This window comes from Gambusia affinis, linkage group LG13, assembly GCF_019740435.1.
Source record: "Gambusia affinis linkage group LG13, SWU_Gaff_1.0, whole genome shotgun sequence".
Lineage (NCBI taxonomy): Eukaryota > Metazoa > Chordata > Actinopteri > Cyprinodontiformes > Poeciliidae > Gambusia > Gambusia affinis.
This window is the reverse complement of record NC_057880.1, coordinates 4,605,913-4,626,477: the sequence shown is the minus strand read 5'-3', so window position 1 is coordinate 4,626,477 and position 20,565 is coordinate 4,605,913. Positions and strand designations below refer to the sequence as shown.

The following is a 20,565-nucleotide window of genomic DNA, read 5'->3' as shown; positions in this document are numbered from 1 at the left end:
ACAAACAGCTGAACGAAAGAACTTTTAGATCATGGAATGGGGAATAATGTGTGAAAATACAACTCTACTGGTTGTCCTTAGTACATGGAAAACCCATAAACTCCATATTGGTTCAGAATGAATGTGTGCATAAAGAAAAAAAATAAATAAAATCAGCCCATGTGGTACAGTATGGTAGTACAATATTTATTTTCCGTTTAAGTGTTACATGTTGAGCAAGAAACTTACAGTTGTCTTCAGCCACAAATTGAATGCAGAGATAAAGACCAATTCAGGAATGTGTCAGACACAAGAGAACTGGCTAACTCAATTGTACATATATATACATAATGCTTATGTACATATATGGATGTTGCACTAGACTTTAGAAGAGCTGAGATGATGATGAGCAGAAGTTGGTATGAAAAATTTTAAAAGACCTTTAGATGGGGACAGAGACAGGTGCTGAGGGAAAAAAAAGATGACAGTAAGACAAGAAACCATCACAGAAAGAGAGGAAAGAAACAGAAACCTTAATGAACCCGATTGGTTTACCAACCCTGCTGCAGGAATGAAAACACAAACACACACACACGCACACACACACACACACACACACACCCACATGCACACAGTGTTCTCATGTAGCTGTATTCACAGGGCCGAATGAAAGTCTCTGACCGGGCTGAGAAGGGGCGTCGGTCGAATCATCGCCTATCAGCCTAATTAGTCAACAGCAGGACAGTAAGACAAGAAAGATTATTCTGTTGGTTTTGGTAGAGCGGCTACAGTATGTACAGTACAAACTTCATCTTGTTCTCACACACATGAATCGAGCCTTCGCTGTCCTGTCTGCTGTCGTGGGGGTTTGTGTGGGACACAGTGGAGCTTGGGAGGGGGCCTGCAGAGTAAAGGGAGGGAGTGGCGCTTCGTGTCTCAGCAGCATCCTCCTGAAGAAGGCTTAACATTAGTGCCTGGACTCAGCTTCACGTTGGCCTTCTCTCCTCCTCCGGCCGTGGCCCCGGGGCCCATCCTCTTCTTGATTTCAGCGGCCATGGTCATGAAAGCCTGCTCCACATTGGTGGCGTTTTTGGCGCTGGTTTCCAAAAAGGGGATTCCCAGAGAGTCCGCGAACTCCTGAAAACACAACGTTGGGTTTAGCAAAGTGGCAAATCAGGAGGAGAGAAACAGACGGCTTTCATGTAATAGAAATCTGCTCTTGTTAAAAGGACTCCACATCTAAACACAGAGTGGATTCAAATCTCTTTCATGTGGCTCGCTGTAAACTGGTCCAACACAGAAAATGTTCTCTATCCGTCTCTTCCTTTCTGCACAGCATTCCCTTAACGTGCAAGGCAGAGAGAAAGGGGCTGATCACAGCTCTCTGGAAACTGTCAGACAGTTTTTCAACTTTTACAGCAACAAAACCTTAACTTTAAAATACCTGTATGGAAAGAGGGACTGATGGATTATTGACATTTCCATCTTATTCGAGACCTGGCAAACATGTAAACCAGATTCAAAACCTCTCCACCCTTTTCCAGACAGTCCAGGAACCCTCTCTGTTTCTCCACCACTTATCTCTTTTGCTGCTTCCTTCCAGACATTCCAGCTCCTGCCTAACCCAATAATTTCCATTCACATCAAAAACCTGCATGTGGATGACTAAATTCCACATGCATCACACCGTTTCTTCTGAATGTTCAGTTTTGTTTGTACAGTACTGACCCTTCACACGTGACGTCACGTTCTTCAGAACTCGGCCCTCTTCTGGCATGACGGAGGTCAAAACAACTAATGCACTCTTGTAAAGGCCGTCATAAAAACCCATCTGGTAGCCTAACATCGCTTATTTAGTGGATTTCACTTTAAAAATGGTCGTAGCATTCTGAGAGGTCGGCGACATAAACATACAAAACCAACCTTGTCACTTTAATGTATAACTTTTAATGAAGAAAGTTAAGGCGGCAATGGATAGCAGCCGTCAATCACAATGATTGGCGGGTTTGCAGCGAAGGTAGAGGTAAGAGGAGGCATGGGTTGGTTTCTAAACGAGCTATTTCAAACTTTTGTAAATACCGCCGTCTATGAGCCCCAACTAACAGTGCTACATTGACAGACAAATTCGTTTGACTTGAACAAGTAGAATTCATGGGTAAACTGGCAAAAACTACTTGGGAAAACCATTTCCTCACTCTGTTCAGTAATCCCATCACTCATTCCTGACATCAATCATGGCCCTTACAGTGACACAATTGCAAAGGGTCAATACAAATGAGCGTACACACTTCTGGTTTCATGGCAACACATCATATTGACAACGTTCCGATATTGTTTATCCAGTTAAGAACAGAAGTGATGGAAATGTCGCCGCTCGTTGCATGTCAGGCCTCCCACAGAAGTACTTGGTATGATCACAGTCAACACTACAACACCAGAAGCCCACTTAGTTTTGACTGAACAACAACCAGATGTTTGACCTGCTCTACACCATGACAGTCATTCAGATTTGAAAAGGTGCCATAACAACATATTTTGGAGATACTACCATTTTCCTTTAGCAAAACATTTTGCTACAAAAATATAAATAAAGCCAGAATCGAGTTTAGCGGAAGAGGCTCTGCATCTTGAACTCTTGCACAAAGTTTCCAAATCTATGCACAGATCTGGGAAGCACTACTACTGGGGTACCTACCTTTGCTGTTGTATAATCCACCACCTTCTTTGTTGTCAGGTCACACTTGTTCCCAACCAATAACTTGTTGACATTTTCACTGGCATAGCGGTCAATCTCCTGTAGCCACTGTTTGACATTGTTGAAGGACTCCTGAGACAAGAAGCAGATCAACGTTAGGCCACTCCAGCAGTAGAGGCTGGTTTAGTTTAACGCACACTCAGAAACTGGTTTAGTTCAACATGAGGCCATGAGGCAACACATTCCCATGTGAATGACCGACTGTAATTTGAGCAGCTTCCATGTTCTAAAAGATGATCAAGATGGGAAGAGACTGGGGGGATGGATTTATACAATCACTGCACAGCATTATGCTGCCATCACCCTGTTTCACAATGGAGAAGGCGAGTTATATTGGGTTTGCAGTGATAGCTTTCCACCTTTAATAGTGTTATTTAGCTCTCCTCTCCATGGCAACATGCAAACAAGACATCCGATGGCTCCCCCCACCCCCAACAACGGCTGATATTGTATTTCATGCCTTTCACTGCTTTTCTACGCCTCATTCAGCTGATTGCAGTTCAGCAAACACCTGTCAATTGAAATCACGTGGGCTGAAGCAAGGAAACATCCAAAACATGCAGGGCAGCGTGCCCTGAGGGCCAGGGTTAGGAAACATTGCTCTAACAAACCTCGACAGAAAATGTGCCGTTAGCCTCAGATTATATCACACACAGGTTAACTCCATTTACTAATTAGGGAATTCAGAGCCAGTTGGTTATACTCAGTGCTTCATTTGAGCCAGATCCTGCCGAAACACTTTTATTTTGAAAGGGTGCATTCCGGTAACTGCTTGGACCTGGTTAAGTCTCAAGCCTGCTAATAATGAGGTTCTGAACAAATTCAACTGACTTTAACCAACAAAACCTATATTGGACACCTAAACTCCAAATAATTACATAAAACTATTTGTAAACATAACGGCCACTTTTTAACATTATGTCAGATCACATAAAATCTGACCCTTCAGATAAGCATTTCTGCTTCTACCATTTAAAACTCCGCCTGCATAACTCCAAAGTCATAAAAACACCGCAATTAAATTGCAAATCAGTTTTAAACTTATGTGGGTCATAAATAAAATCTCCCATACACTTAGGACACAAAGCATATAAAAGTGACAAAAAAATATGAATTAGTTTAGCATTTTGACTTCTGAACACCTAAGTGTTGCGTTGTGTGTGCATTCCAATATCCCTGTTGACCTCAGTTAACCCTCGTCTCACATCACTGTTTAAGTTACGGTATTGTTTGATTTACACCAGGGGTGGGCACTCCTGGTCCTGGAGGGCCGGACTCCTGCAACTTTTAGATGTATCTCTACTTCAACACAGCTGAGTCAAACAATGAGGTCATTAGCAGGACTCTGGAGAACCTGACTGGACTTGGGAGGTGATTCAGCTGTTGGATTCAGGTGTGATGCATCTAAGAGTTGCTGGACACTGGCCCTCCAGGACCAGGAGTGCCCACCCCCTGATTTACAGAGTAAGCACAGGTTATACTGGATTGCATTCAATGATATCACAATGAACGGGGCTCAACAAAAATAAAAGCAGTCACGCTTTAAAATAAAACAACATCTATAAACCATATCTCTTTTCCCTTCCAAGTTAACTTTTATACGACCTTACAATAGCTTGAAAATCCTATTCAGCTTTTGTGGTTGGTACAGAACGAAAAGTGAACAGTTTAACAGCTATGAAAACTTTTACAAATCATCATCTGGATGTTTTACGATCAACCCGTCTGTCATAAGAAAGAACGTTACCAATAAGTGCTTACAAGAAAAATATCTCTGGGACTTCAGAAGGAACCTTGGAGCTTCCACAAACAAAAACATGACTTCTGACAGCAAAACTCCACTTAAGAATAGAGGATTGTTAAATTGATATAGATTTAACAATGTATTGGATTTTTAAGATCATTCACATTCATCTTGAAAGCGGATAAATGAAGTAGCTACCATTCGAGCTACATCCATCCACGTAGAGACATCAGTGTAAAGCGGTACCAACCTGATCTGTGACATCGTAGACTACAATGATACCATGAGCACCTCTGTAGTAGCTGGATGTGATTGTACGAAACCTCTCTTGTCCCGCTGTATCCCACTATTGAATAACAAGAAAAACAACAACTGGTAAACACTGGGAACAGGAACATTTGTTGATTTTATTTGAAAATGTACAAAGCCATTAAACTACACAATTATACAAGAACATATAAATGATTGCCCTAAACTTAGTTGACATTTGTCCAGAGCTTCCTTAGAGTCCTTCGAACAGTCTTGGATCATTTATGGTCTCTCCACTGTAAACTGGAACTGAAGCGGCGGAGTTGCTTGTTTGACATTGTTGCTATTCTGTACTTATAGATTGGTTTCTGACTCAAATAGACATCAAACCAGTTTTTCAATATGTCAGGCATTAAACCCGACTTATTCAGCCGCTGACCCCTAGGCAGGGCACCCCCCCAGGGAATGAAAATGATATGGTAAATTATGAATCAAAATTTTATATGTGCAAATTTAACTAGGTTATTTATTTGCCTTTTTTTTAAGTGCAATTAGAGCTGCTTCAAACTGAAGCAGGAGTTGGCTGCATTACCTAGTTTCAGTGGCCTCAGTGTTATTTTTATAAATTTCGTTCATTTTATTTCGTTAAACTTTCTCACCACAAATCATGATCTGCAATACAAATACATATCTATAGAGAAATGAAATAGCATTTAAAGAATTCACAGAGGAAGAGTTCTGCATGAGTTTTTACTGCTGAGAAACAGGGAGTTTTAAATCTGCTGTGTTTTAACTGACAACGTTCTGCTTTTACAAGCAAGCTTGACTCCGCTTTAAATTGTAGGATGTTTGTTGCTTTTATTGTGCCCCAGCTCCTCTGCTGTAACCGACACCGTCGACCAGGCCCAAGCTCACACCATTAAATATACAAACAAATAAATAAGTAAACGGGCGTTGTCGTACGCTGCAGTACATTTGGACTTGGGCGTATTGAATATAACTGCTTCAAATGGGGCCAGCTGAAATTATTGGTCAATTCAGAGTCCACAAAATAAAAAAAGAGTTATATTTTGAAATGTTTTTTAAATTTTTACTATTGTACCATATTCCAATTGGCAACTATGCTCTTATTTGGTATTTGGCATCCTGAGAGAAGCGAGGTTGTTGTGTCGCGCCATCAGACCCTTTGGACTACGACAACAAATACTGCAGCCTCTGTTAATGACATGGCTTTTTAAGCGTTGAAAGAACAGAAATGGATAACTGCATTACCAACTGCAGTTAGCCTGGTCACTTCTGGTTATTTTTCCACTACGACCAGCAGCGGCTCAACTCCACATAATTTAGTTTAGGCTTTTTTTCATTACAATTAAGTAAGAGGTCTAGTGGGTGGGGTGGTCATGCAGCTGGGTGGTCCCGGAGTCTGGAGCGCTGTGTGGTCTGTACAGGACACAACACGACAGCAGGGGACATGAAGCCATGTTGAATATTTTACTTAGACTGAGTGTTTTCACCATATTATGTGTTTTTCTGAATGGCGGCTCGAGGTATTGTAAGAGAGTTGCTCTTGTGATGTAACTAGTTAATCCACCTCTTAGCCAATCAGTGACTAACAGTCTTCTGAGTAGAGCTGCACAATTTTATCGATTCTACGATATTTATCAATTTTTTTTTCTCAGAAAGTATAAATTTTTCATCTGCGAGTATCGATGCATTAAATCCTACTTTGAGGTTTATATCAAATCCACATGAATTAAATGACAGCTATCATGCATGACATTTTTTACCCAGCTGCACATGTTACAGTTAATTATATAATTAAATGAAATGGATACATTGCATTCTCTAATATAAGTGTAGAAGACAAAAAAAGGTTCCTTTTCTGCATAACCAAATGCACAAAGCCACACAATTACCATTTAGACAAAGCAAATGTATAACAAAAACAACATTTATTAAACCAGTATTACACCATCAGTTCAATTAATTCAATCCAAGTCTATGGAACAGTAACAAAATGCCACCAAAATCCCTCTGTCCCTCTAAAATCTTTCAGAAAATCTTAAAACTGTGTCAAACCATATTGTTTGCTGAACATTGTGATAAATATCTTATTGTGAGCAGAATATCATGTATTGTATTGTATAGTGAGATTAGTTAATCGCTACAACCCCACTTCTGACATCACGTTTCAGCCAGACTCACTTGGCACGCGAGTGAAGCGGGTTCTTAAAAACCACATAATGGTTACTAGGGGAAAATCCTCCTAATCGTGGAGAGCAGAATCCAGCAGCTCTGAGTAGGTGCTGGCCAAAAAGGACAAAACGTGATTACAGACAGTAAAGCCTGAACACGGTAATGAGATAGAGATACTGTACACTGGTCGTAGTGGAAACACTCTGTGGCATAAACATGAGGACGTTCCTGACAATCTGTGCATACATGTGTAAGTGTGCATTCACACCAGGTTTCTTTAGTACACTTTAATCAAACTCCAGTTCAACCAGTTCTAGAAGGTCCGACTCAGTTGGGGAGTTGTGAACCCTGGTCCGCCTACAAACCCAGGTCCGTGTTCAGGTGAAGTGAACCCTGGTGAGCTTCTAATGAATATGTGAACACCGGGGACTGTTCCAAAAGCAGGAAGTTGACTACAGCGCAGAGCATTCTGGGTAAATAAAACAAAACAAATGCCGTTGCTAGCAGGAGAAATGGCTCATGGTCTTTTGCCAAAGACAGAAGAGACTACCAAATCTCACGCCACTCCATTTTTATTTTTATTCTTGAAGGAACCTTCAATGATTGTTGGTGCAGCGCCACCTATATGCGAGGGGATCGATTTTTCAATTAGTTTGGTTTTTTTGACAACAGTGTGAAAGAGAACCGCAGCAGCTGAAAATTTAACAAATGTTGCAACTTTGTCCCCAATCGCAGTCTACCGGGCTATCAGTTGTGAAAACACATCAACACTCATTTATAACTGCTTCCAGCAATAAAAATTAAATAATGAAACACAGATATTCACCAAGAAAAATCCACAAAATAAAAAGAACTTGTTGGATACTTACAATCTGAAGTTTAATGGTCTTTCCATCTAGTTCTATGGTTCGTATTTTGAAGTCCACACCAATAGTGCTAATGTAACTTTCTGTGTATGTGTCATCCTAGAGAGAGAGAAAGAGAGAAAGAAAAAGAGCTGGTCAGATGGTTCACATATCCTGTTCACTTCCTTCCATGTTCTGAATGTGATTTTCTGGAAAAACTCACTGCAAACCGGAGAAGAAGGCAAGACTTTCCAACACCAGAGTCACCAATCAGGAGCAGTTTGAATAAATAGTCACTGTGGAGGAGGGGATATAAACATGGTAAGAAGTGCTAACTAAGCAAGTTACACATTATTCACAGTTAACAGCAGCCACTAAGGAATGATTCTAGGCGCCCGGGTTCTTCTTGACCTCTCAGATCAACCCTTTCGCTTCTATGACAGTTTGCAGAATAGCTGAGACTGGATTTTACCAGGAAACAGAACATTCACGGCAGTTAAACTGAAGAGAGTTCCAGCGCATCTCCAGAGGAAGTCCGGTAAAGCTGACTCGTCCCTGATCATGTGACTGGACCCGGGAAGTCACCAGAAAAATCTTGGGAGGGCCAAGAAGACAGAAGCAGCACACATTGGTGATATGTTGCAACAGGGACTGCAGCCCCTGTTTACTGGGATCATGTAACAGTTGTGTCAACTATTCCCAAAGTCCCAAGCAAAAGAAGGTTACACTTTCCAAAGCCTGGTCTACTACAGCCCTGAAAGCTAAACCTGTGCTGCTGACTATGGATCAGTGCTGCTCACAGGATGCATCCCTGAACATGCTGGCTCAAAGAATGCAAGATCAGTTCCTCAGTCTGTAGACTGGAATTGTCATATAGGGTGGCACAATGTAGCAAACTGCAATCCATGTTGCAACATTAACATGGGCACCGTCACAATCCAGGGTATTACAAGCCTGGCAGGCCACCAGGCTTTACTTGTGCCCCCACCAGGCTAGGCATTGTTTAGTTATTTGATTTCCTTTGAAATGTTTGCATTTTTTTAAGCCCTTGTAGTTGGTGTTCAGATATTAATCTTCCAATAAAACATACGTATCAGGTGATATTTTCAAATTTCCTGTCAAGTTTAAACATTTTTTAACTCAAAAACATGGCGGGTCGCTGGATGAATGACTGTTGAGTCAATCATCCAGCGAGTGTTCAGGGGGAAACCTTGCAATCTCAAAGGACTGTTTGGATGAAATGTGAGGTATGTTGTAATGAGTCAATAAGACACTTGAAAATGTCCTGCAGGACAATAAAAGTCCTTGTGATGGACTTTTACTGACCTACATGGTAAAGCTAGAGATTAACCCATCGCAGACTTCCACTTTTCCCTCAGATATTAGTAGGAAAATGTGGGTTAAAAGCAAAGTTGTCAGGACAAATTTTTGAATTTCTACCTGGCCAACTAAGGCATAGTGCAGGGCCTGCTGTTATAATACCCAGATTAGCCCATTCAGTGAGCAACACCCTGCAACAAGGTGGCCGACAGCCAACAGTCAAGTCTAAACCAACTCCTGCTCTTCTAGCAGTTACCACAGGAAGCTGATCTTTCCTAATAATTACTTTATGGCTGTTTAACCTGTTAGTTTCATCGCTTTGTTTTACTGAGCCGCAAGAGAGAAATGAAAACAATGTGCCCCCATCCGTGTGAGTAATATCTCATCTTCCCAAAGAGGATCCACCCTCCAGTCTCATCGTAAAGAATCCTAGTCATTCCCTCTTCATTAGGCGTCTGACTGGGAACAATGGTTTTTCATATTGAACACTGACCAATCACTCGTCTGTGGGAGTTTAGGAACATGCAGACCAAAACCAGCCGAATGAAGAAAAGCTGTGCTTTCTTGTTTTATTGTTCTCAGCCGAATCTCAGTTCTTCAACTAATCTAAACTTCCCGAATCATGTCTGAGGAATATTTAACTAAGCAGAGCAAGCCAACGGGGATCCGACGTAAATAAGCCATAGAACAATCTTGGATCACACCTAAGATCGGATTGTTCCCGAACTTCTCCCTTCCATCTTTGTGAATGGAAACCTAAAGAGACAGGAAGCTCAACTGACTGATTACTCAACGCTGCTGTGAGGAAATCCAGGGCCCGTCCTGTGACATGTGACCCACGCATGACTGAGAGGCTGTGGAGAGCTGTTAGAGCATATGACTGAAAACTGAGTCATTTACAGCACCAGATTCAGCTGTAAAAAACAAACAAACAAAATAAAAACAGTTATCCTGACGTAAACAAAGGACAACTCCTGCTACAAACCTGCTTAGCTGTGTCACATTGGTAAACTATAATGATCATCAGCCATCAACAACCAGCTTAGGCCTCTAGAACAGCAACCAGAAGTTAGCTTCTGATTCAGCACTTCAGTGAAAAGCTGCTCCACCGCTTATATTTTATCTTCTTGTATTTGTTCAGCACTTTGTTTGAAGTTACTTATTATCATTATGAGGAATTTGGACCACATTTGTTCTAATCTGGTCCAACTTCCAAAACAGACCGGTTGAACCTGTACTGGTTTGTTCGACAGTAATTAGGAGTTTCTTGAAAGAATGGCACATTAGCTCAAGAGTAATTCAGTACAGGTTGGACTGGTCCAAGTTGCTGTGGATTTTAAAGAAGACTCATTGCTCAGAATAATAATAACAATAAAAAACACAGTTTAAACATATAATTTAAGGAATTTGTAAACAGAAATGCGGTCTGGCCCAGTTTGACCAGAATAGGCCGGTTTTAAATCCCGTCTTGTTGGAAAAAAACATTAAAATGATTATTTGGGTTTTTACAAGATGTTCATTGATGTTTTTTCAATGTCCAGTTTTCCTTCTCAGGAAAAAGAAATGAAAGGGAAGTAATTCTTTTTATTTAATCCATCAAAACTGTATCTTTAACCACAGTTTTACTAAACTCAAAGAGGTGCAGTAGAGTACTTCCTGCTAACTGGTGCTAGTAAACACCATAAACTGGTGGAAGTTCTTGGTTTTGGTGTGTTAAATGAAAAAGGGAAATAAAAATCCCAGTTTCAGTGACCGATTGATCTGAATGGATCAATGGAAAATAAGTCAGTTCCCATTTCTAGACGACTTACTCATGATTGGATTTCACAAATAAAAATAAAAAACACTTTTGGAAATCACAAGCTCTGTTTCTAAGAATCTATACTGCGTGAGAATCAGTCCAGGCCAGGTTTGATGGTAATAACTGCTCTAGATTTTGAGGTAGAGCTGATCAAAGTTGGCCCAGATTCACCAAAAGCAGCTGCATTTTCCCTTTATAGTCGAGTCTGAAGTACCAAATCGGTTGCTAACGTCTGTGCACCGCGAACAAGCTTTTTATTTCAACTTCATGAAATCCGACTAAAACCCAGTGCTGATGATAGCTGGATCTTTTAAGCGTGCGAGACCAGCCGTCCAGCCAACAGGAGTTAACGTTCAAGCTAACTCTTCAACATGGCACCTTTGTCCTATATTTACAACTTAAGAGTGAAATCTGGCCAGCCAACACAGCTGTCAATGAAGCCCACCAGCCGTCGCCCAACAGCTGCTTAATAAGTCATTAATGGATAGCCGACACAATGTTACATAAAGCAGTGCAATGTTCTGTATGCACACAAGTGTACATGAAGGCCACAAGTCAGCTGATGTTCCACGTTCACTCCGCTCTTCACATATTTTCCAGCGCTGACTTGTTAGCACAGGGCTAACCTTAACTAGCAGTCCTCCGCATTTTAACTCGGGATACTTACTATTCGGGATTCATTGTCGACTCGTAGTGTCACCGTCCGCAGATAAGCAGGGCTGTCTAGAGGAAAAACGGGGACGACGACCAGCTTGTTCCGCTCCCCGAAAGCGCGACCCAGCTGCTTGTTTTCTCAGTAAAAATCCAAAATGGCTGCAACTTCAACCAGGAAACGGCTAACATCAGCCAGCTGCTAGGACGAGAGGGGGAAATAACGCCACAAAACGCGTGGTTAGGCTTCAGTTGGGTTAAACAGACGCGTCGGTCGTTGTTTAATAAAACGACTGAACGAACAGGCGGCTGGTGGTAGATGTGTCTCTGACTGGCTGGTTAATGTGTGCGGCTACTGCAGCAGGGAACTGTCGAGCCCTAACCGGAGAGATTACATCATTTAGTGAAACGTGGCAAAGCGGAGTCAAACTACACATCTTACACTACTTCCGGTCATGGACTTCAACCTAAAAAACCTCAACAAGCTGACGGTGCTACTGTTCACACCTGATAAAAAAATGGAATAAGATTATAAGGAGAAAACTCAAAAGGCTTTCACCCCCACGGTCAAACGCCACTGACCTGCAGTCACAGCGGCTCACGGACCTTTATTTGACGTTAAAACCGAAGCCCGGTTTTAACATCTGTTTTTATTGTAGCTTTTGTCACTTCGCTTTGGTGCATTTCTCAGAACAAAATTGAAATTATGAAAACTAAGGATTTTGAGAAATAAAGAGGGTTTTGCAGGTAATCTATGGTATTCTGCTGTTTGTACGAACTGTTTTTGAGAAATGAACTTACTATTTGGAAAATGTTGAAAATGATTTGGGAAATGCACCAAAGCGACTGTGAAAAACTGTAAAAGTTCATCCATTAAAGCACTTGTGTTGACTCGCTTGTGGTTTTCCCCCCTTATCATTTAAATAAGTTAGAAAGAGCAGAGGAAATGAATTTACCCCGTAACAGATTTGCTGTTTTTTTGTTTTTTTTTTTGCTTTTTCCCCCGTCCCCATCCTGTTTAAATGTTTTATATAATCAGACTGAGATTCTCAAAGTACACACAAAAAAAGGCCATCCAAAGCGGCATTGAACTCTTTCGTTTTACCTGCTCACGAATAAATACGCAATATTTTTAATAAAAGTAAAAAAAAAATATATTACTTTTTACAAAAAGTGAAAATACATAATTTTTTAATAGAATTTTTTTCCCCAATTAATAAAAAAATTAATTGAAGGTCCAAAAAAAAATGCTTCCCAGACTTATATGTGAACGCAAATATGTGTGTGTAGGTATACCTACAGTATGTAACAGGTCAGCAAGCCCACTGTTAAGTTTGGCAGAAGATCTATGATGCTGTGGACCATTTCTCTTCCAAATGTCACGAGGAGCTTGTTAGACTGCATTTCAACACGAAATCTTGGTTTTAAATGAAAACTGGGTGGGTTCTGCCAGTATATGGATCTTTCTATGTATAGTCCAACTTGGTGAAATGTTGGAGGAGACAGACTGCTGTTTTGTCGGTAGAAGGAAGTACAAAGTATCGACAGCAGAGGGGAACAGCCGTTCTGCAACTTGTTACCTAAAAACATCTCCCAACATCTGACAAAAAAAAAAATCTGATTAAAAGTTCCTCACCTTTCTGGGTTGAGATTACACTGCTGAAGTACAGGATGAGTTTATTTTAAGACTCTACACAGGCCTTCCCAGGGGAGGTGCTGGGCGGGAGGGTGAGAAGTGTGACTGGAACTGTTGAAACTCGTCATTCAGAGCATCTAAAATGCATCATTCATACGTCAGACAGGTAAAAATGGAAACCAGAACCCTGGTACTTGACTTGGTTTATAAATAAAACCACTGTGTTAACAATGTTATATTTATTAACATAACTTCCAGTACCAGGTGACAGAATAACACAATAAAAATGCAGCAATATGGAGCTGTTTAATGGGACGAGGAGCTTCAGGGTCATTTGATAAAGTCCATTTGGAGGCATGTCCCACAAGGAGGAGACATTATTAGGTCAAACTGGAGCGATTGTACAATGATGTTCAATAATTAAGAAAGGTGCGTTCTGATGAGTTTATCAAATTAAAAGTACCTTTTAAGCGGGTATTAAACATATTCTTCATTAAGATGCGATATTTTCATCTTAAATGTCGTGTTTTTATTAGCTGTAAGCAAGCATGAAATCTCAATTAACAGAAACAAAGGCTTGAAAAGTAATTCAGGGTTTTCCCTCAGTGTATTATAAGCCTGGCGGGCCACCAGGCTTTACTTGTCCCCCCAACAGGCTAAGCATTTCTTTTTTATTTAGGTCTTTTTAAAATGTTTGCATTTTTAAAACTTTATAGTTGGTGTTCAGGTATTAATCTTTCAATAACACACAAGTAAGTGATATTTTCAAATTTTCTGTCAACTTTAAACATTTTTTAACTCAAAAACACAGTCGGCCGCTGGATGAACGGCTGTCCTAGCGCCCAACCACTGGGCTTAGCAAGTTTTCTGGGGGAAACCTTGAAATTGTTTTGTGAATTGAGTAACTGAAGTCCATGAGCTTTTCAATAATATTCTCATTCATTGAATATGCCTGCATATGATTTCTGAAACATACTGAGATGCGCTATGAGAAGCTTGAGAGGAACAGTGTAGTCTTGCAGTATCTGCAACCAGACTGGGGAGCCTGGAAAACCGCCGACGGATGGCTGGAGCCGAAGCTGCTTTAAACAGCTGACCGGGGAAACAGTCAGTGGCTGGTCTGAACTGGAGGCAGTCGTGAGGCTCGGTAACGGTCGCGATTCCAGAATGTTGAGAACGCCACTTTGAAAACGAGTGCCAGGCCTTCTCGTGGTCCGTCCACAAACTGGACTTATTAGGTTCCAGCAGAGTTCTTCTCTTCCCTCAGCTGAACAGGACTGTGGTGAGTGGGCAGAGCCAGACTGTCCATAGCGGAGAGGATGGAGGAGAAAACGTGTTCCGAGTGATTCTGTAGAGCTCCGGACTGCTTCTCGATAAGCAGCAGAGTGTCTCTTAAAACTTAAAACACAAAGACGGGACATACTAGGGTCAGACTCTGCAGAAACATTTAATATTAGACTCTTATTTCATATATATATATTTATATAAGATGTACATCACTGACATGGAGAGGTGCTGTTCATGCAGCTCAGAAGATGCTGTCCAGCACGGAGGACGCAAGATGTCAAAGGTTGATGGCTGCTCAACTCCTTCTGAAAGCTCTAAAAACAAATCAGAGTGTAGAAAGCATGAAGCTGTAACTTATGGTTTGGGTTATTACTACAGATGGCCCACTCAGAACTGATTTTCAATTGGGGTTGTTTGTAAAGCTTTGACCAGCTGATACCAATTTTGGCTCATTCCCATTGCACCTGGCTTTTTTTTTTTTTTTTTTTCTTTTGCCCCGAAATTTTTCCTTGCGCTTCAATTGAAAGATTATGAATGTGCATCAAATTTTAAGTGGTTCTTCTCTTGTCTATAGACAGCTTTAAATCCTGAGAAAACCAAAGCTATGAGTAATGTTTTTGTTGTTTAACCATTGTGAACATTCTGGGAGGTTTATTTGTTACCTGGTAATCAGCCAGCGATGACTTCACGCTGACTAAGTCTCCTGCAGGAGCAGCAATCTTCTCCATGCTTTGTGCCAGAGCGTACAGCTGCTGGATGAGCAGCTCTAGCTGTGAACAGAACAGCTGGGGAAAAACCCCCAAAAACACACACACACACCATTCACCGTTTATTGTCTGCCATCACTACACCAGTGGCGTCCAGCTCAGCTTGTTCCTACCTGGATGTGTTCGATCAGAGAGTCGCTCTGCTCCCGGCCGTCACACAGCTGCTTCAGCAAACATTCCCTGACCCCCGTCACACTCAGTTGGCCCCTCACACCGTCGCTGCTCGTCAAAGCCTCAGAGTCCCTGCCGCCGCCGGCTGCTGCTGAGAAACAAACCAAGTGAGAACAGATGGGTGACGAACAGAAGAAAGTGTGTAAATACCTGTCTCTGCTGCACAGCGCAGCGTTCCTTCGCATCCATCCTGTTTGTCCTGCGCAGTCTCTGGGGTTTTCTGTGAAGAGGTGATGGAGGGCAGCATGGAGGTGGTGTCCCGGTCAAGAGATGCACAGCGGGCCTTCGCAGGCGGGCTTATCTGGGCCGCCACCTCCCTCACCTTCCCCAAAACACAAAAGCCACAACATGCACCTGAGTTTCTGCTCCGCCAGAAAGTCAGGTGCTTTCTGAACACCAACTCTGAAAAGTTGGTTTTCAGGTATTAAAACTGCAAACATTTTAAAAAGACTTAAATAAATAATTAATGCTTAGACTGGTGGAGGCACAAGTAAAGCCTGGTGGCCCCCAGGCTTATAATACAGTGGGGGAAACTAAGATTGGGCAATTGGACAAATTTACTGGCCATCCAAGATAGATTGCTCCCTTCCATGGTTGTTTTTTTTTTTAAGAACAATTTTTTTTTGTTTTACTCAAAAAAAAAAAGTTCAAATGTCACCTGTGTAAATATATCACCCATTGCCATTTTTACACTGACAAATATTGGCTGGGAGAATCTTGCATATTGCCCACCCTTGAGGGAAACCCTGGCAGACTGTAGATATTGATTTCTGTGATAATATTGTTACGGTTTCCATTATTGCATATTTAGGGAAATTTGCCGTTTTAGATTAAACCCTGCACATGAAGCTGCTGGACTGACCTGTCTGGACAGCTGCTGCAGTTCCTCCAGCTGCTCTGGTAGAGGCCAAAACTCCTCATCCACCTCTCCACCAACCCACCTGGACCGCGGGAGAACTTTAGCGGAACGGATGAAAGCAGCGGACGAAAAGGCGGCTTCTGCATGGCGTTGACAGTCGTCGCCATCCCTGCTTTGATCACTTCCAGCTCTGTCCCTGCTGTAGTCCAAACTGTCCACGGACAAACTGGTGAAATTGGCAATGGAGAGCGGTGTACTGCAGGGGGGAACGTCTGAGGATGCGGGGAACATTTGTGGGTCAGGTGACCTGCTTCTGTCTCGGCTCCTTCCTCCGCCACTTTCAGAGGGTTCAAACCCTGACAGGCTGGCAGAGCTGCACAAGTGGTCCAACTCAATTCCCGAGTCCTTCATGTTTGGCTCAGATCTTAGAAGAGAGTCTTCTTGCAGCTCAGGGGAGTTCCATTCCCTGTTGACAGGTCCTGGTCTCAAAGGGTAGGTGTAGTCCAGCAACGCCTCATATTCTTTGTTTGGGTTCCAGGCAGCAGACTTTCTGTCTGGAGACGGAGGCAAAGCTTTTGGAATGGCACAGGCCCAATAGTCCACCTGATACCAACACTCAGAGTTCGCTGCTGAAGAACTCGTCTTGGTCCCTTCTACACCGCTCCCTTCCTTCGAACTCGAGTGGGCTTGGCTTATTCTGGGGTGGCACGAGCGTGGCGTGTAGGTTGGGTTAAGAACTGTGGAGGTCAGCTGTGGCCTCAGAGGAGGATTTATGCTCTGAACCCCTAGAATTGAGCTGGAGAACCTTCGCCGAGCTGATCTGCCATGGAAAGTTAATCCTGAAGTGGGTTCTCTGTGGCACAGTTCTGGAACAATCGAGGTTGAACTGGGTTTTTCTCCAGAGGCTGTGGGAAGTGAGAGGTCCCATAGAGAGAGGCCAGGCGTCTGTGGCGGATTGACCCACTGTTTCATGCTGGGTCCAGAAAGCTCCTCCTGAAAGACGTCAAAGTATAAGTTTGAGAGTATGGTATTATATTTACTGATATTTAGTTATTTTTATATATATATATATATATATATATATATATATATATATATATATATATATATATATATATATATATATATATACTTTGGATGAAGGAAACTGCATTTTAATGATCAATCTCAAGTTAATAAATACATATTTACCTTAATAGTGAGCTATACTTCACACAATAGAAGTGAGTCTTAGAACTCAAAGAGAGTCTTAAACACTGAACTTAGAATAAAATGTTAAGCAATGAAAATATTTTCCCCAACTCACCGTTTCTGGGAGTTTCTTTAAGATGGACACACGGTGCTCTTCAGTGAACAGGGGCTTTCTCTGCACATAATGTCTGTCTGTCATATTGTGGGTCTTGGGTGCTATGGTCACACTTTTATGGTGGTCCCGATTGACTGTTGCCTCAGCTTTGTCTCCACCACCATCTTGTGCAGCTAAGAATGCGTTCCTGTGCTTAAGTGTTGAGAGACGCATCCTCCATCACTGTCTGCCTTCATCTGGGAACAGAAATGCTGAGGGTTCCTGTAATGAGAACAAAAGAAAGATTGGAAATGAAATTAAATCTAAGCCAAATTAAAGTATGGATTTTTCTAGATTGCTAACAATACTTAAAAAATAATAATAATAATAATAATAATAAAAAAAAAGCTTCAATAATTACAAGATCTGATCAGAAAAATACACTGACCAGCCACTAGAGTCTCTCTGAGGCTCAGCTGGAGAACATGAAGGCTTGTGATGTGGAGCCTCCATGTTTCAAATACAGCTGGGATACAAACTGCAAACAAGAACGTCTGGTTGTTCAGTGCGTCTCTGTGTTTCTGCGGAGTCACCAGGCAGCAGGCCGGTTGAGACTCCCGATGGGTCCGGACACTGTAATGATATGTTGCTACTCACCTAACTGGCCTCATTAAAACTGCATGTTCACTGCACCAACCAGGAAGAATCCAGATTGCCCAATGGATCCACTAACACTATCACGGACACGATGTGTTCAGACATGGAGACCAGGGATATCAGGTACAAAGACTTGTGTGGATTTCCCACTAAGACATAGTGTGATGTATAAATGACAAAAGTCGAGTAACCACGAAAGACCCAGATGTATGAGACTGTGATCAGAGCATGTTAGCTTTGCACATCTCTGGCAACATGGAACTGAATACATGAGGGAATAAACTCGTCTCTATGCACACACCGACCTTCCAATTCTTACAAACCATGACGCAAAATGGTCTTAACTACACCAGAGGCAAAGAACAAAACAGTCAAAAAACACTGAAAATAATGAAATTTCTACTATTTTTAAATGTCAAATTTGTCCCTTGGCTGGAATACTCAAATGCCTGACTGGCTCGACAGTTCTAGTTTCATAAGTCCAGCGGTAACAGATAGGAAGGACTAATTACTAGAAACATTGGAAGGGGAAACATTTCTGGAGGAAACCCTGATATCCTTGAATCCTCCCTCGTAGCAATTTTGGGTGCAGAAAACCAAGTGCTTCCTTTTCGAAGCTGCTCCCTGGAGTTGAGCTTCTGCCTCACAGAGCACTCCCCAGTGTGGGGAAGCGGTGTGACTCACCCACACCACTCCTTCAGACTAGCAGCAGCAACAGCAATTAGCAAACACCTGGTGGATCTGCACATCTGCTGAGCTCGTCATGTTTAGTACTTCTCAGTGAAACACTGGTAAAGACGTTAAACAATTGGTATTCTTTTGTTTAAATCCTGGGTGTTTTTGACGTTTCTACGGATTTTCCCATTGATTTTTTCTTTTTCTTTTTGATATTACCATGGTAGGTCTCCGGCTGTATGTTCAATGTCATGATTTTAGGACGTTGTTAGTTTACAGCCAAAGATGCATGTAGGTTAAAACAACAACAACAAAGAAACATCCAGCCTAAGCAGATCACCTTGTTCCACACGCTTGCTGTGTGTTCGCTGCATGTCACTGCAAACGGGACTTCCACAGCTGTGTGTGTGTGTGTGTGTGTGTGTGTGCGTGCGTGTGTGTGTGTTTAGAACCAACTGTGGATTTGTTCCTCTCCAGAAACTTACACTGTGGACGACACCCCGGTACCAAGCGGCACCAAAAACACACACAGAGGGAACATTTATCAATTCTTTGGTTAAAACGAGCATAGAAATATCAGTAATCTTCGTTACATCTGTTTTTAGAAGTTAGACGCTCGACAATGTCCACAACGAGGCGTTCAGCGGAAGTCTCATAGAGACCACATCGAGAAGTGAACAAAGAAAGGAGAGGAGAAAGTGAAGCTGGTGCAGCCATTTTTAACCACCCAGCACAGAGCTCAGGGATTTTACCTGTGGTGTCGTCCAGCTGCTGTGGCTTTCTTTTCGGTAGCTGTCGCCGCCATCAGCCTCCTTCCTCCGCAGCTCTTGTCTCCGAGCTTCCGTTTCTTTCTGTCTGCTACCGCTGTCCGCCACAAACACGCCTCATTCTCATACAGCCTTCCCCTCACAACAGTACTAACGTGTTCATATAACGAAAAACTTCCAAGTTAATCAGATACGCTCGGTGAAACAATATTATAACAACTACATACAGTAGTTATAACATTAGTGATGGAACCAGATAATACACTTTCAATTTTTATTGTCCCCCCGCCCCCAAGTGGACAAAAGTAGAAATGCATGTAGAACGGAGACCCGTCTCTTTTCTTTTCAGTGTCACACTGTTATAACTATTAAGACTGAATAATAAATCCAGTAAATCACAGACAGGTTTAGCCCAGGATTAAGTGACTTCAGGCCAGTTGCAGTACCATCCCTGGTTAGGCAGGTTTTTGAATGAGTTATTAAAGACATGGTGGTTCCAAACCCGACCCAAACCTTTTCATCTCTGTAGACTACTCTGAAAAACAGAATTCGCAGCATGCAGTTAATTTTCTGTTTTTGCTGCCCCATGTTTTCGTGAATTGTCTTTTATCTCATTCTCATTTTTATTGTTGCTTTTTCCGCACCGTCTAGGTTTATATGTAAATGTCCAACTTGTGTCCTGTCCCTCTTTTTTTTTTTTTTACAGCAGCAGAGCATCTAAAGAGACAACTATATCACAGTATAGTGAAGACACAACCCTCATGTCTCTTCCTCAGGGTTCAGATCAAGTCTTGCTGATGCATTTTCTTTGTTAAATAGTCAGTATTCCTTCCTGGATGTTAAAAATCTCTAAAGTAAACGAGCATGAAACAGATGGATAGGAAGTCTACAAATGATTGTGAGTAAGAAGGTTTTCTGAAC

General features: G+C 41.9%; 2 protein-coding genes across 5 annotated transcripts; both read right to left on the bottom strand.

Moving 5' to 3' along the window:
* Positions 1-165: 165 nt before the first annotated feature.
* rab1ab (RAB1A, member RAS oncogene family b) lies at positions 166-12,122 on the bottom strand. Of its 2 annotated transcripts, XR_006372609.1 has the most exons (7): positions 11,557-12,119; positions 7,992-8,064; positions 7,793-7,888; positions 4,729-4,824; positions 2,675-2,806; positions 807-1,116; positions 166-701 (listed from the first exon to the last, which is right to left on the bottom strand). XR_006372609.1 is itself a non-coding variant. In XM_044136866.1 (6 exons), the coding sequence occupies exons 1-6, from the start codon at positions 11,568-11,570 to the stop codon at positions 916-918; spliced, it is 612 nt and encodes a 203-aa protein (XP_043992801.1). In that variant the 5' UTR covers positions 11,571-12,122; the 3' UTR covers positions 166-915. The 2 variants fall into 2 exon arrangements, 1 of the variants encoding a protein (XP_043992801.1); XM_044136866.1 differs by having other exon boundaries at positions 166-1,116; positions 11,557-12,122.
* Positions 12,123-13,400: 1,278 nt separating this feature from the next.
* cep68 (centrosomal protein 68) lies at positions 13,401-20,526 on the bottom strand. 3 transcript variants are annotated; one of them, XM_044136857.1, is made up of 9 exons: positions 19,630-20,526; positions 17,994-18,083; positions 17,567-17,827; positions 16,264-17,253; positions 15,552-15,723; positions 15,344-15,492; positions 15,126-15,248; positions 14,681-14,777; positions 13,401-14,574 (listed from the first exon to the last, which is right to left on the bottom strand). In XM_044136857.1, exons 3-9 carry the CDS (start codon positions 17,777-17,779, stop codon positions 14,411-14,413), a joined length of 1,908 nt encoding a protein of 635 aa, XP_043992792.1. In that variant the 5' UTR covers positions 17,780-17,827; positions 17,994-18,083; positions 19,630-20,526; the 3' UTR covers positions 13,401-14,410. The 3 variants fall into 3 exon arrangements, with proteins under 3 accessions (XP_043992792.1, XP_043992791.1, XP_043992793.1); XM_044136856.1 differs by lacking the exon at positions 17,994-18,083; XM_044136858.1 differs by lacking the exon at positions 17,994-18,083 and having other exon boundaries at positions 15,344-15,489.
* Positions 20,527-20,565: the final 39 nt, after the last annotated feature.